General features: G+C 29.0%; 2 protein-coding genes across 2 annotated transcripts; both read right to left on the bottom strand.

The window, feature by feature from the left end:
- Nucleotides 1–2,068: 2,068 nt before the first annotated feature.
- On the bottom strand, nucleotides 2,069–8,627 carry LOC113874492 (sister chromatid cohesion 1 protein 1). The gene is given in 18 exon segments (XM_027512713.1): nucleotides 2,069–2,170; nucleotides 2,281–2,393; nucleotides 2,484–2,565; nucleotides 2,670–2,788; nucleotides 3,208–3,283; nucleotides 3,370–3,511; nucleotides 3,815–3,985; nucleotides 4,099–4,351; nucleotides 5,836–5,928; nucleotides 6,166–6,244; nucleotides 6,332–6,410; nucleotides 6,769–6,889; nucleotides 7,318–7,394; nucleotides 7,485–7,504; nucleotides 7,662–7,706; nucleotides 7,809–7,867; nucleotides 7,973–8,041; nucleotides 8,575–8,627. Coding segments are annotated over 18 exon segments (1,734 nt in total). The 3' UTR covers nucleotides 2,069–2,087.
- Nucleotides 8,628–10,854: 2,227 nt separating this feature from the next.
- LOC113847876 (serine/threonine-protein phosphatase 6 regulatory ankyrin repeat subunit B-like) lies at nucleotides 10,855–13,508 on the bottom strand. The gene is made up of 2 exons (XM_027477175.1): nucleotides 12,818–13,508; nucleotides 10,855–11,613 (listed from the first exon to the last, which is right to left on the bottom strand). The coding sequence occupies exons 1-2, from the start codon at nucleotides 13,466–13,468 to the stop codon at nucleotides 11,188–11,190; spliced, it is 1,077 nt and encodes a 358-aa protein (XP_027332976.1). The 5' UTR covers nucleotides 13,469–13,508; the 3' UTR covers nucleotides 10,855–11,187.
- Nucleotides 13,509–15,326: the final 1,818 nt, after the last annotated feature.

Genomic DNA, 15,326 nt, shown 5'->3' with positions numbered 1-15,326 from the left:
AGTTTGAATATTAAAATACCAAAATTCATATACAAAGATTGTTTATAGAGTTGAAATTTTCTTAAAACAATTTGTGGATAGCGTTAATTTGGCATTTGAGCTTTAAAATACCATGAATTGGCATTTTCATCCTGGTCACCATTAATTAATTATTCGTAGCTTTACATATTTATGAAAGGTTTTTTTATTTGATTTATAAACACCTTTCACAAACACAATTACATTCGAATGAAATAAAACTACTGGTTAAGCAAATTTATTCACATGTTCTATTATTTATTACAAGGCTTAAAACTGTGTAAACTCGGTTAGGCATACAAAGAAAAAATATATATATTAAGAAAATGTTGACTTAATTAATAAAGCTCTTTGCTGGTAAATGCAAGTTGTTGAATCAATCTTTTTTCTTTTATTTATCTATTTAAGTGTATGTGTATGTGTATGTGTGTGTGTCTATATATATAATATATATATATATATATATATATATATATTCAACAAAAATATTTTTAATATAAAAATAAAAATGATAAACTTATATCATTTAAAAAAATAAAGACATAATAATTTTTAAAATTCACAAAAATTTTTAAAATTATTACGTGAATTTGATATGTTAATCTTCATCGTTTATAATAAAAATTATTAATTAAAATGTACTCTCATAAAAAAAATCCTTATATGATATTTTTCTATAGGTATATTATACATACACTAGAAAGCAATCAATACTTTGTACTAGAAGGAAACCAAGCTACTTGTTAATGCAACAGTTTTATTGGCCTAAATCCCCGGTTCGTCTTCACGGTGTGAAAAGAGGTACGTGCGTTGTTATAATTTGAATGTAACCCTCGGAAGTCTTATTTACCCGTGATTTCCATCGCACTTGATATTAAACGTGCCCATATTTTACGAAAGTGCACAAGATAATAACATTAAGTCGAATTTGGCTCCTTTAAAATTATAGGAGAAATCAATGTAAAATGATTAATACCATTTTTAATTTAAAATATAATAAATATTTAAATTTAAATTCATTTTGAATATCTACTTACTTTTTATTTATTTATTTATTTATTTTACTTTAAAAAGGATGAATATTAGTGATTCAAGATGAGCTGTTAGGATTCATGGTTGGTCATTCAGGTTTGAAATGATGTATCATCAATTCGAACTTAAACTAATCCATATTTTTTGTCACAAAATGAAAAAAAATTTATTAAAAGAATAATATTTATTACATAAAAATTTAAATATTTATTAATATAATAATTTATTGAAAAGCATTAAAATTTTGTCATTATTTAGTTTGAATTACAATTTAAAATAATTTCACATTTATTAAAAATATAAGTACATGTTCATAATAAAGTGAAGAATACTTTAAGATTAAGTCAAAATAATTATACTTGTATATTTTTTTAAGATGCAAATTAATTGAGGTAAGCCAAATATTTGAAGTTTAAATTTAGTTTAAAAAACTGATTCATTTATTTAAATAAATAAATATTTAAAATTTAAGTTTAACTTTATTAAAATTGGTGAAACTTGAATATAGTTAATTAGCCTATTTATAACTTATTTTTTAATAACTTTAATAAATTTTATTTATTAATTTAAAATTTAATAAATATTTTTATAATAAAAATAAATTCAATAATAAAAAAATATTTTTATCTACATATATTTTAAGATTAAAAATAAAATATTTCATTACGAAAATGATAATTAATTTAATCCACCTTTACGTGAAAATATGGATGGGAAGAATAGTTTGTGGTATATTGTCTTTCTTTCTTTCCATTAATTTATACTTGTACCTGCTAGGGAGAGAGAATGAACAACTTAATAGTCTCGTGAAAATTTTATTACACATAATCATATTCCAAACTGTCTGAGAAGAAGGAAAAAAATCTTTTAACATGGCTATTTGGATAGTCCAGACAAGTTATGTATACATTTCAAAGTAGTAATATTGTAACTAATGATTGCATTAAGACAGGAGGACTATTATGGTTTCAAAACTTGCTATTAAAAAATGCAAATTAGAAGAAACGTGCATAATTGCGGGGGGAACCGAACCTTCATCACATTTTTGATCCTTTAGAGAAGAGAATCTCCCCATAAGACACCTTTTGCTCAACTTTCAAGACATCGCGGGAAGCAAGAACTAAGCACGAAAGAAATATAATAGATATTGGAACCTGGAATGTTCTTATCAGTGTATTAATTATTAAAATATTAATATAAAAATTAAATAAAAAGACTATAAATGAATACCACAAATTTGATAAAAAAGTTGTGCTGCTGAGTGTCGGGTCATTCCAGCAGCTAAGATATCAAGAGATTCAACTGGAGGAGCTCCAGGCATGTCGAAATGTGCCTTCATCTGCCTGCTCGCACTCAAATACAAGGAATGTATTATTTTCATTGAAAATTGCCTTCGTAACGAAGGTTGATAAATTTCTAAAAGAGATCCATACGCTTGGATGGAGCCGGTTATCTTGTCACTAGGATGATTGATGTTTACTTGTGTTTGCGTGGGTCCTGTTTCCACTAGTAGTTCTGAAAAGGAACTTATGAGGCTGACGTATGTACCAAGTGAATAAAGAATATACCATTGCAGCTTGGCTTTTCCCAATATTAGAAAGCCTTAACAAGTAATATACCTTGATCAGGTGCGGGATCATCTTCGGACAGTCTAGACAAGTTGAAATTTACGTTCTCAACTACCGGTTCAAGGCCTCCACTGCTATTTCCGGATGATGAATACCTTTTCTTTTTGAATCTGTTTACAGTTTTAAAGCATAAGACTATTACAAATCTTATTCAACAATGTCAAAACTCTTTTCTTTATTTGTGCATCAGATGTAAACCCATAAATTAGTCTTTGTAATCATATAAATTAACCATTTAGTGCTTCATGATAATTTGAAAACATTTCATAAGTCTGATTTAGCAACATTCATTCATTTTAGTTTTTCTTTTTTCCCCATCATTATGTATTAAGAAAGATTAAGGTGAATAATGTTTTGTAATGTCATAAATTCGTAATAGGAAATTTTTAAATCGTAGAAACTAAAAGACACAATCCCATACCATTTTGAGGGCTAATTTTAGGGTTTACAAAGTTGGTACTATAATGAGCAGTTTACATAATTCCCATATGTAATTTAACTGCATTCAATAAGTTATAAATTGAACTACCTTCCTGAATCAAAGTCTGAATGTGAGGCGGGATCATGCTCAGATGCTGGTCTTGGAGATGAATGCACACTGTCTCCTAGAATTTCATGTTAAAGAAACAATTATTCATATTTTCTCTTAGTCATAAGCATAAATTTCAAGAATTAGAGAAATGAAATGTACTAGCTTTCACTAATGAGACCCGTGGAGTAGCTTCAGGTCCTCTCAAAAAGTTAGCCATCTGTTCATCCATGAGGATATTGTTCCGCTGCTTTTCTATTGGAGTTGCCTGGTGATCTAGCCTACTGTCATAATCTTCAAAAGGCTTCATATTTGGACATTTTATAACATAAATAAATTACTTATCCGCTTATAATGTATAAAAGCAATCAAAAGAATGGTTATAAGACTAACAAATCCCATGAAATCTTCGGTATATACTCGTGGAGGTGAAGAAAATGATGGTTCTTGAGGATGGTGGGCTGAAATCCTTTCTGCATAAAATTGTGTTACTTTCTGCTAAACGCCTTAACTTTTTTTCATATAAATTAAGGTTGATTAGTTTCTCTATAGCTTAATACCATTTTAACATTCCCAGAGACGGGAAGAGAGTGTGTGAGAGGGACACTTGACCTGAATGCGAATCATGGGGTGGTTGAGTGCTCTTCATCCATAAATTCAGAATAGGTGCTGGATAATATATATCGTTATTTTCACTGGTAAATAAATCACCAATTAGCACAACGGGTGGCAGCTTCATGAGGCTTGATATCTTTATTGAAGATATGATATTAGTTCGCTGAAACATAAAGAAACAATATTTTGTTGTGTAAGTATATGATGCCTACATTGCAAATACACTTCATTCAAAACACATGTAATGCTAGCTGCATAGTGGATATCAAATAAAACCTTTTTATTTCTTCCCCTTCTGGAGACAATATCAGAAGCATTTTGAAGCCAATGTTGGTATATGTGAACAGGAATAATGGTTTGCTCATAATCCATTAAGGTTGTCGCTGATTGTTTTCTTTTTCTCTTATTTGGCCTCCGCCTTCTATGTTCCTGTTGCATTGCATTTCTAAAGTTGGTCGATTTTTTTTTTTCTAATATTCATGCTGATTGTTGTACTTAAACAATTATACTACCTCTCTCGGTATCATGCCTTCATCAGATTGCTGAACGCTCGGGTGTCCTGGATGTTGTCCCTGATTTGTATCATCTGCAGAAGAGTTTTATATCATGAAGCAATGAGAAATGCCATCAAGAAATGGCAAACTCGATCAATGATTGCAAGTTAATTCCACTCAAATTTTTCTTTTTTCTCTCCTAAAAATACCAGTGTAGCGAGTCATACCCGCTAGTGCACGTAATTACAACTATTTTCAACTCTTATAGTTTTACACCATTGTTTTTTTCTTACATTCATTTTTCATCGTCTTTATGTCTTCTTTTTCTTTTTTTAATCACATCACTGGTAGTGGTGGAATGGTGCTCTTACGCTAACACTATAGACTCCATTGACATAGCTAACAATAACTTTGTTATATTTCTTTACTTATTGTTTTAAAAATTTTCTATTAATTTATAAAATAATTATTAAATAAAAAAGTCTGTATTTATTATTTTTATACATATTAAATACTTTATTTATTTTAATATTTATAATAACAAAAAGGTAAAAAAAATTAGAATTATTTTCACTAATAATACTAGTATTTGATTTTAAATTTTTACATTCATTAGTTTTTTAATGTGAAAAAATAGTTTGCTACTCTAGTTAATTAGTGACGATAAAGATTTAACTATATATTTTATTTTATTAAGATAAAAAAATTAAAATATACTCATCATTCTACATAGCATAGATTTAGATTAACATTTTTTATAATATAAAAATGAAAATATAAAAATATATTTTTTCTTTTAGACTTAAAGACATTTCATGATTTTTTTTTTTTATTTCTTATGCTGGTTGTTACTCAGATCAATCTTCGTTAGTACATCTCATTGTTTTTGACTTTGAATAAAAAATTATATATTAAGGTATCAATTTTTATTTTTTATTGTCAATTAAATTACAATTTTATAAATATCTATTGTTAGAAAGAATGACATTTATAGTTAATTTCTTTTATGACCTTGCTTGATAGTACGTACGTTCTATAGCCTTTACTAGTCTTATATGTAATTGTGTAGAGACTAAAAATATATGTATTAGAAGGTTAAAGAATAATGACATTAGACATTTGATCAACAGTGAGTTAGAATAATTTTCATACGTTTAATGAATTGATATTTGTTTTTTTATAAATTTGTATAAATTCATTGAATTATCTAGTTAATTTATAAAATTAGATTTCAAATGTTCAGTTAATTTTATCAAATAAATAATTTTATTTCAAGAATAAAAACAATTTAATTACAGAATTCAAACAAAAACTTCTAAAAATGAAAAAAAAAAGTTTAAATACCTTGTCCGAATATAAATTTTAAAAAAAGGGAGTTGAGAACGAAGCAAACTTATTTATTCAATCCAAATAAAATATTTTCAATAATATAATTTAAATTTAAAAATTCATAAAAAAATTTAATTGCACTGTAGCCTTAGTGTCCATGTATAAGTGATTTTAATTACCTTTCCTTGGCTGGCGTGGTGAGGGTATAAGGGTGGAAAGCACTTGATTGTAATATCCAGAAGTTATGTTTACGTGCGTTTCCTCGTCTCCTTCGATATCAAACCTGTCATAACATTCACATGCAAAACAATATATATATGTGATAATAATTAGTCATCCTCAAGATTCAAGAATAAGCTGTTAAAATTCATGATTGATCTAACTGGAAAATGAAAATACTCATAAAACACCGCAATATTGACATATATAATGCACAAGTTTGCTTATGAAAATGACTAAATGGAATGTCCCAGTAAGAAAATTACAAGCATACAAAATAAGGATCATTGAAGCTAGAGACCTCTCAAAGTGATTGTAAGGATCCGCACTAGCTTTGAATGACTCAAAACGTTCAAATAAGGTAATGTTCTCTGGATCAGCTGAGAATGATAAGATAGAGTTAGCTAAGAGACATTTGCATGTACTGCATACACATGTATATATTTGGCAAATTCAAAGGCGAAAACCTTGATGGAGAAAGTCTGATGGATCTGTCTCCCCTCTTGCTCCATTACTAACGAAAGATTCATCCACATTATCAAGTCGCTGCAACAAACAGAAGAGCATTGATAAGCGCAACCCACCTTGTCTATTAAGTTTCCGCCACTTCTTAATTTTGGAGAATTTCATTTACCTAATTGGTGATAGGACTCAAAATACTCTGTCGTTCTTGCAAGGCAATATAATTAATATGATCCACCAATGCCTTCAATTGTAAATTAAACTCCTTAATTTTTATATCCGATCGATGCAATTAACTTAGTTGTTTCTAGGATAGCAAGTCACAGCTAGAATCAGCTTCCATAATTTTTTTTCTACACCACATATAAATTTGCTTGACACTATATGTTCAACATGGCATAAATATACATTTTGGGTATAGTGCAGTGAGACCTGTACACACCATGGTAAAATAGGCGCCATCTTGGAATCCCGTTGCTGTGGCTGTGTTGGGAAACTTAAGGGACTGTTCAATATCAGCCGCATTTAGCTCGCAGTTCTCTGGCAGAGTAACAGCCTCTTTCCTATTAAAAATAAGTTAATATTCATAGAGTTTCGATATTTATCCGATGCATCTGTATTTTTTTGGTTACATTGATGCATCTGTGTGAACGAAAAAATACTAATACAATAAAAATATATTTTAAAAATTCAATTCAAAATATAAAATATTAAAAAAAATAACGCCTCTCACTTATTTGTATGGCTCGTTATCGTTAAAAATATCAGCATATATAATTATTAATTATTAATTTACATATTTTTTTATGTTACTGATATTTCAATTTTTTTCTTTAGCTTTTTTTTTTTTTTTGCATGTATATGTATATGTGTGTATACATGTATGTATATATATGTAATTTCCAGTGTCCTATAATTTGCATACGACCATACGAAGATATCCGTGAGTTAAAATTGAAAATAATAATAATCTAGAGCCAATATGACTAACTTTGCTTTAGATTTTCCTTTGGGGAGCAGTGTAGGATCTGGAACACTCTTGACCTTCCAGGCTTCGTTTATCTCAACCTTGAACAGTCAAATTGAAAAAAAAATGTAGGGACGAAAGGAATCGAACGGAAAATATAACACAGGAAAAGTTGAAGTTGAACTTTATACCAGAAAACGGGTAACGTCATCTGCGAGAGGAAAGATAAAATTAAAAACGAGAGAGAGAAAGAGAGACAGGAGGATTCAGATTTTCAGAAATGCTCTTCCAAATCATTGTGCACCGAAAGGAAACTTATATCGGTTTAAGTGTAATATTAACCATGAAAACAAGGATTCCAGGCTTACCATAAAGTAGCTTCACTTTTCTCTCATAGACAATCACTACTCCTCCTGATAAAAATGCAACAACCGTTAAGCAGAGGCGTGGAGATATCCTTAATTGAAACGGAAAATGAAATATCAAAGAGAGAGAGAGAGAGAGAGAGAGTGCACCCATGAGAATTCCAGAAAGTCTAAGAGCCATGGGAATCGATGGGTTCAGAATCTCTTCGCTGCAAACAAGTAAAAGAAACAGTATCATATAACGAGTTAGTTTAGGTGTGATATAAATCGAGTACACTAGAAGAAATATACGCATATAAGCATGCAATCGTTACCAGATCTTGATGATATTGAGCTTGTCTAGCTTTTTCCTGTTCATCTTCGCGTGCATAGTGGCGGCCATCCTTCAACATGGACCGAGAGAGAAAGCGATTACAATTTTCATTTCTCGATTTAGAAATAAATTAAGTTGAAGCAAATCAAAATCCAGAATCACCGGTAAATAAGGTTACACGGTGAAAGAAAAAGAAATCGAAATCGAAATCGAAAAGGCGTGCGTAAATGAGACAAAGATTTACATGCTTTTGAATCATCAGTTCGTTACATTCACACATCAGAGTTGCAGTTCTACGTTACATATTGTCTATACAAAGAATAGCTATCCGTTGTAGATGCTTTGAAGAAACAGAGAACGGACGTGCATGGTGACCAAATTTTGAAATCAAAGAGAGGATGAGCGAATGGGAATTGGAAAACGCGTTGATGATGAGAATTTCATCGGTTCAAGAATTTCAAACTCTTTGTGATGAATGCCATAGGGAAAATTTGAGTGAAAGCGCAGTTAAGTCTACAGTGAAAAGAGCGTCGTTGCTAACAGAGTTTGCTAACTAAAACAGATGCAAAATGAAAACAAGCAGAGTGTATAGGAACGCAGTACCATATTTGGCCGAGTGGAGCCTTTCGAGCAAGAAGTTGGTGAGAGTAAAACATATTCCAGCCACAGAGAGATTAAACTGTGTATATCTTGCAAGTAGGAAGAAGGACTCAGTTTATGATAAATTCAAAAATAAAAAAGAGAAGCGTGTGAAAGCGAGCCTTGCAACACTCCCCACTCTCTACCCGCCAAAAGCAATACGCAATGCAGCAAGCCGAGGGGAAGGGACTTAGTAAACAGAGGGATACCCGCAAGTGCACCGAATCTCCCCGTACTACAAAGCGTGATTAATCCATGTGTCAATGTGGGGGTGTTTTAGTGGAGTACCTTTGTTTAGTGCACTTCTGGCTGTTGGAGTGGGGCCTACTCGTCAAGCGCACTAGTGATTTCGTAAGTAAAATCATAACAAATTCAAAATTGACACCTTCCATGTGATTGCACAGGCTATGAAGAACTTGGGTTAAGTTATTATATAATTTCATCAGAACTCTCTTTTGTCTCTATCAAGAGAAACTCTGTTTTACGATTAATAATACAGTATAAATATATATAACAATATTTATATAGATTGTTAAAATAACTCTTACCAAATTATTAAAAATAACTCAAATTAATACTTAATAAAAATATGCAGAAATTTTTTTTTCTTAATTAAATTCATATAAAATCCATTACATATTTTATATACCTAATAAAAAAATATAGGATTTGATTTTCTAATTAAATTCTTATAAAATCTATTGCATATCTTAAAATATGAATATATAACTTACAGTCATATTTTTATGCTGAATTTTGCAGTATTTTTAAATAATTTTAAAATACTGTATAGAAAATTTTTTAACTAATAATATTTAGATGTGTATTTAAATAATAAGTTTATTTAATAATAATTTATTATATTTAAATAAATTGAAAAGTGGTTAAATTTTTTAATAAAAAAGACGTAATAAAATTAAATAAATTAAAATTTAAAAATAAAATATTATTATTATATTAATATATTTTTTATATTCTTAATTTTATTATTATTGATATTTAATTATTTAATTATTATATTAATATATTATGTTGTAATTTTTTTATTTATAATAGATATAAATTACTTAAATAGAAATATACTATTTGAAACTAAAAGCTTATAAAAAAATTAAAAATAAAATAAACTAACAAATTTAATATAATATATATATAATAAGAATCATGTAAAAAATAATATATTTTTAAATAAATTATATATAATAATATATATTTTTTATAATTTGTCATGTAAATTTTTTTATATACTGATAAAAATTTATTTTAATGCGGTAACCACAACAAAATTTTAGGTAACACGACACCTACCTATTTTTATTCTTATCATTATAATTAAGCAATTATGTTATTTTAATTTCATAAACTTATTTGTCACTGTAAAAAGTAGTAAATTGATTAGCAGGCGTGAAGTGTTTATAACTTTTTTATTGAATCGCATAATCGAGTTACGTACTTTAGCGTCTCGTTTCACATTAAATTTCAAAATTTTAAATTTATCTAAAAAATTACTATTAATAGTATTATTTATTAATGACAATTACATCTATTGCCATCACCTTTGGCAAGCGGATTGCAGAGTAAGCAGTAACTATCTATCTTCTTCCTTGAGACATGAATTTTTCTCATTTATAATTAAATATATTTTTAATTCAAAAAATAGAAGATCATAAGTTATGACTTATGAAAAATAAAATTTTGACATGACATGAAAGAAGAAAAAGGATATAATGTCCCACCTTCCGACTCTGCAAGGATGAAGTCCATACACAACAAGAAGAAGGTTAAGTTGCAGGAGATGTTACGCCTAAAAATAAAGAAAAAGACTACAGGAATGATGAAGATAAAATGGCAAACTGGGTAAACATACTACTTGAAGAGTAAGAAAAAGCAAACTATATATAAAACAAAGAATGAAAGATGAAGGAGTACTTATTTTCCTTCTCGATTTGTTAGTTTAGAAGTTTTAAGATCTTTATCAAAAAGTAAGGAAGAAGAATAAAAAAAATCCTATAAAATTCTTCTTTCTAAAGAAAATTTTAAACAAAATAATGTTTCAAAAGAAAAAATTATATCGAAAAGAGAAATATTTTGCTTCTAAAGTAATTAAAGAAGAAAATAATTTAATGAATAGACTACACATTTCATGAACTCACGTGATTATGTTTTTTTTATTCATTAAGATGACGAATACATGTGAGGTTAAAAGAATTCATGAAATAATTTATATAAATAATGACATGTATGAATTTCTTTTATAAAAATATATATTTTTATCCACAACCTAAAAGAGAGACTTTTCTTTTTATTGAATTGAGAATAGTTACATAAAGTTAGACTAGCTAAGGATTCACAAAGCACCACAACTAACAAATCAACCCAATTCTAGGCAATGTTTCTCTGTATTCAGGTTTAGCCTAGAATACACCTCTTTCCATACCAAGGAACCACACAATCCTTTTAAGTATTTGGGTCTTACTCTATTGCACCTAATTTAGTTTGAGAGATCGGTCTACCGAGATCATTGCAGTCTTCTAATTCAGACCCTTGATCCTCATTTTGGATCATAACAATGCATTTTCAAGTGAAAGTGGCAGGAAGAGATGACAATGCTCCCCGGCTAACAAGTAACTGACAGATATCATCATATCCCCAAACTCTAGCCATGTACAAAGGGGTGGCACCCCTCTTGTTCGTAGCATTAAGGTTCACACCTTTGTCGACAAAGACTTGAACGGTCCCTATATCGCCACCCTCCACAGCCATATGCAGGGGCACGTGACCTTCCTCGTCTTGACATTCCAAGTCCAAGCCCGCTTCACTAAGCATCAACACCACATCCTTGTGTCCTTTAACAGCCGCAGCATGAAGCGCCGTCAAACCATAATGATCACAGAACTTGTCCCTCCCACCACTCCGTAACAGCCACTCCAATTGCTTCACATCTCCACGCCTAGAAGCCTCTAGTATTGCCTCTTCTTGCTCCTCAATCTCCACCACCTCTTTCTGAAGACAACAAACATCACTTATAAGAGACTAAAACAGTAAAATGGAACATGATGGGCCTACCATTAATAGCACAAAACACTATCCTTTAATCAAAATTTAAATTTTATTTTATTTTTAATTATTTTTGTTTATTCATGTATTTAAAAAAAACATTAAATTATATTTAATAGCGCAAAACAGTAAATATTGCTGAGAGAACTGATTTAAAAATAAAGTATTAAAAATTAGATTACAATAGAAATTACAGAAAGAGATTTATAAATTGTATTTTTTAACAAAATTTTTCATTTTGAAATTTATAATTAGTTAGCATTTATTTTATTAAACTTTTAAAAAATATTATAGAATTTAATGTACTAGTAATATTAAATAACATACATAAAAATATATGATTTGTTGTTTTTTATTTTATACTCTTAATTATATGTTGAAATAATTCATATTTTTAATATTAATTTTTATTGTACAAATTATTCAGATAAAATTATAATTATATATATATTGATTAACATTTACACATTTAATATATTAACAGTATTACATATTATAATTTTTAATAAAAATATTATTCATAAATTTTAATTATATATATTAAATATGCTTTATAAAATTATTTATTAAATTGCCTCAGTGCCATTAACAGTGTGCTTGTTTTAAATAAATAGGAAGGATTGAAATTGTTAGTGATGTAATGCTGCATTTCCTTGATTTGGTAAAATTACAGTACTGAAATTATATGTTTCAGTGAATCCCACGTCAAAAAAATTTCCTTGTTTTGGAGGCAAGAAATGCAGCCTGCTGCAGTTTTCTAGTTTATTTAATTGTTTAAAAATATGTAAAAAATGTTATTTTATGACAAAAAAATAAAATAAAAATTATATTGAGATAAAAAAATATAATAAAAATATCTGACTTTTTAAAGTTACTGTTTTTTAAATTATTATAAAAATATTATTATATTATTTTTAAATTTGTTTCCTTTCGATATCTATTCATCACAATATATCATTTCTATTCTAATTCCATTTTATTTCCATCCTTGATCCTTCTTATTCAATCTTCTCTATTTCAGCCCTTCGTCTTTTGTTTTTTCCAAACAACCCTTGGTTCAAACAAAGCATAAAAAGAAAGCTATAATTAGAATTAGAGAGAAGTTGAGGTACTAGAAGACAAAATATGATGGAAGCAGCAAAGCACTCACGTGGTCACCAGCAATGTTTATGTTCGGATCCGCCACGTGTACCTGATGAGGGCCACTGAGGTTATTGGAGTGGAGGGGGTCGTGAATTCTTAAGCCGGCTTCGAGGAGGAGGTGAACCATGTCGTCGGGGTTAGCCAAGCGGGTGGCGACGCGGAGGAGCGAGTCAGCTTGGGTGGGGGAAAAATCGGGGAGGAGGGAACGCTGTCGTTTAATCAAGTTCCTGACAGCATCTAAATCTCCGCGAGTGACGGCGTCGTGGAGAAGGAGGGGACCCACGAAGGCAACCTTGAGTTTGAGGTCACAAGTGGAGAAACCATAGGGGCGAGAGGCGAACCAAGCGTTGATGGAGGAGGAGTCGGCGACGAACTCTGCGGTTTTTATGAGGAAACGGTCGGAGGGGGAGCGAGGGTAGGAGCGTGGGAGATTGGATTGTGGCTTGAGGATGACCTGGAAGGTGGCGACGGACAAGGGGGGAATGAGTCCACTGGGTGGGTTAACGAGGAACTTGTTGGGGGATGAGGTTTGGATCTTGAAGGCCACTGGTGTGGTGAGGCTTAGAGACTTTAGCCGCACCGTGGCTCGGCATTTGCAGTTCAATGAAAACTCTATCCGTACCTCTGAAGGTTCGCACACTTCCACTAGTCCCTCCATCTACCAACCCTCGTCTAGGCGGAGGAGGAAATTTATTCATGTTTTTTTTTGGCATACTTGATACTGTAAATCTTTAATATCTTACAAATCTTACCACGTGATGACCCAACCCCAAGTAGGCACCATTGGACTACTGTCGTTTCTAAACTGGACTTGGTCAAAGCATTAGTGAACTTATTTAGTGTCTATTTTAATTGACTTATTTTTTAATAATTAATTTTATTTAAAAGTTAATTTAAACTACGTAATTTATGTTTGAATTTTTTTAAATTTTAGTATAATTTTTTTAACTTAATAAAAATTATAATTTATTACGTGATTCAAACATAAATTTAAATATAAACTTTCAAATCACATTTTATGTTATAAAGTTATCAAAAATTTTCAAACAAATTTCAAATTACATTTATATTTTCAAACTTAAATTTATAAACATTTATTAAATATTCAAACATACAAGAACTCTGGTCGTGGCCCGAGTCTCACAATTTATTCTATTTTAGTATATCCAAACAAAATGCCATTTCTTTCCCAATTGATATAATATTAAAATAATAAATAATGAAATTTATTTTTCTAATTTATTCTCTTGTTTCCTGTAATACCTTCCATCGGTAATACGAAATCATCAAAATATTTGTACCTTCTTATTTCTTTGATAAGTTTCTATGAGGGATATTATAATTGAGAAAGATCAATATACACAATGTTTCATCGTTTTCAAGCACGCCTATCAAACATACCAAGGTAAAGGCAAAAAAAAATATATGTAATTTATTTTAAAAAATTGTCTTCACACATAATGTAAACGTGTGAGGTTAATTTAATTAAAAAAACAGTAATGTTCGCATGAACGTAATTAATTATCACAGAAAGTCATTCAATATAATACAATTATTATATTTTTTATTTTACATATCACATGAATTTACTGTTTATTTATACTATATATAAATGTACGAGTACGAGGTTAATTTAATTTAATTATTTGTAACGATGATGTTCGCATGAATTTAATTAATTTTCAGAGAAAGTCAATCAATATAATATAATTATTATGTTTCTATTTTAGCTATCACGAACTCAAATTGTTTCTAGAGTTTATTTTACCTTACTTAAATTCATGAAGCTTTAAATGTACATTAATGTTATGTTTGGAAAAAGTAGTAGATAAATCAGTTGAAAGTTGAAAATTATATTATTAAATAAAAAACGTTTGATTAAATTACTTGTTGAATTAACTTATAAATCTTTATCTTTATCTTTATCTTTATATATATAAAAGTAGATAAGTTTTAGAAAAAAATTTGCAATGAATTTTAGAGAGGATTTTGTAATTACTCTTTAACATAATAATCTTTATATAATAATTAATAATTACTATTTAAGACCATCTTAAATGTTTTAATTTAAATCAATTAAATTCATTTAATTTTAATTAGTAATTTTGATATATTTTTACCTTTAAAAATGTCTTAAATAATTTAATTCAAACATTTATTTATAATTAGCAGTTTTTATATATTTAAAAGGTACATTCATTTATAAATTATTTGTGTTAAATATTGTTATGTTTGGAATTATTCATATGTTTGAAATTCAATTAACCCATCCGTTTTAGAAAATTAAAGTAAATAAAATGAATGGGTCGTGGATGGTTAATGATCCGTTCATTTTCTCCTAATTCATATAATTATTAAAATATTAAAATAGAGCAAATGACTCTTTGTTATGTTGGTAATGAAAATTTTTAGTATTCAAAATTATTTTTCATTTTCAACTCACTTAAAAAATCAATTTTATTAAAAAAATATTAACAATTATCATATTAACCTACACCTTTATTTTTTATTTTTTG

Source organism: Abrus precatorius, unplaced genomic scaffold (assembly GCF_003935025.1).
Source record: "Abrus precatorius isolate BTA unplaced genomic scaffold, Abrus_2018 Scaffold8, whole genome shotgun sequence".
NCBI lineage: Eukaryota > Viridiplantae > Streptophyta > Magnoliopsida > Fabales > Fabaceae > Abrus > Abrus precatorius.
The sequence above is the reverse complement of the archived record's forward strand: the minus strand, read 5'-3'. Positions and strand labels throughout refer to the sequence as shown.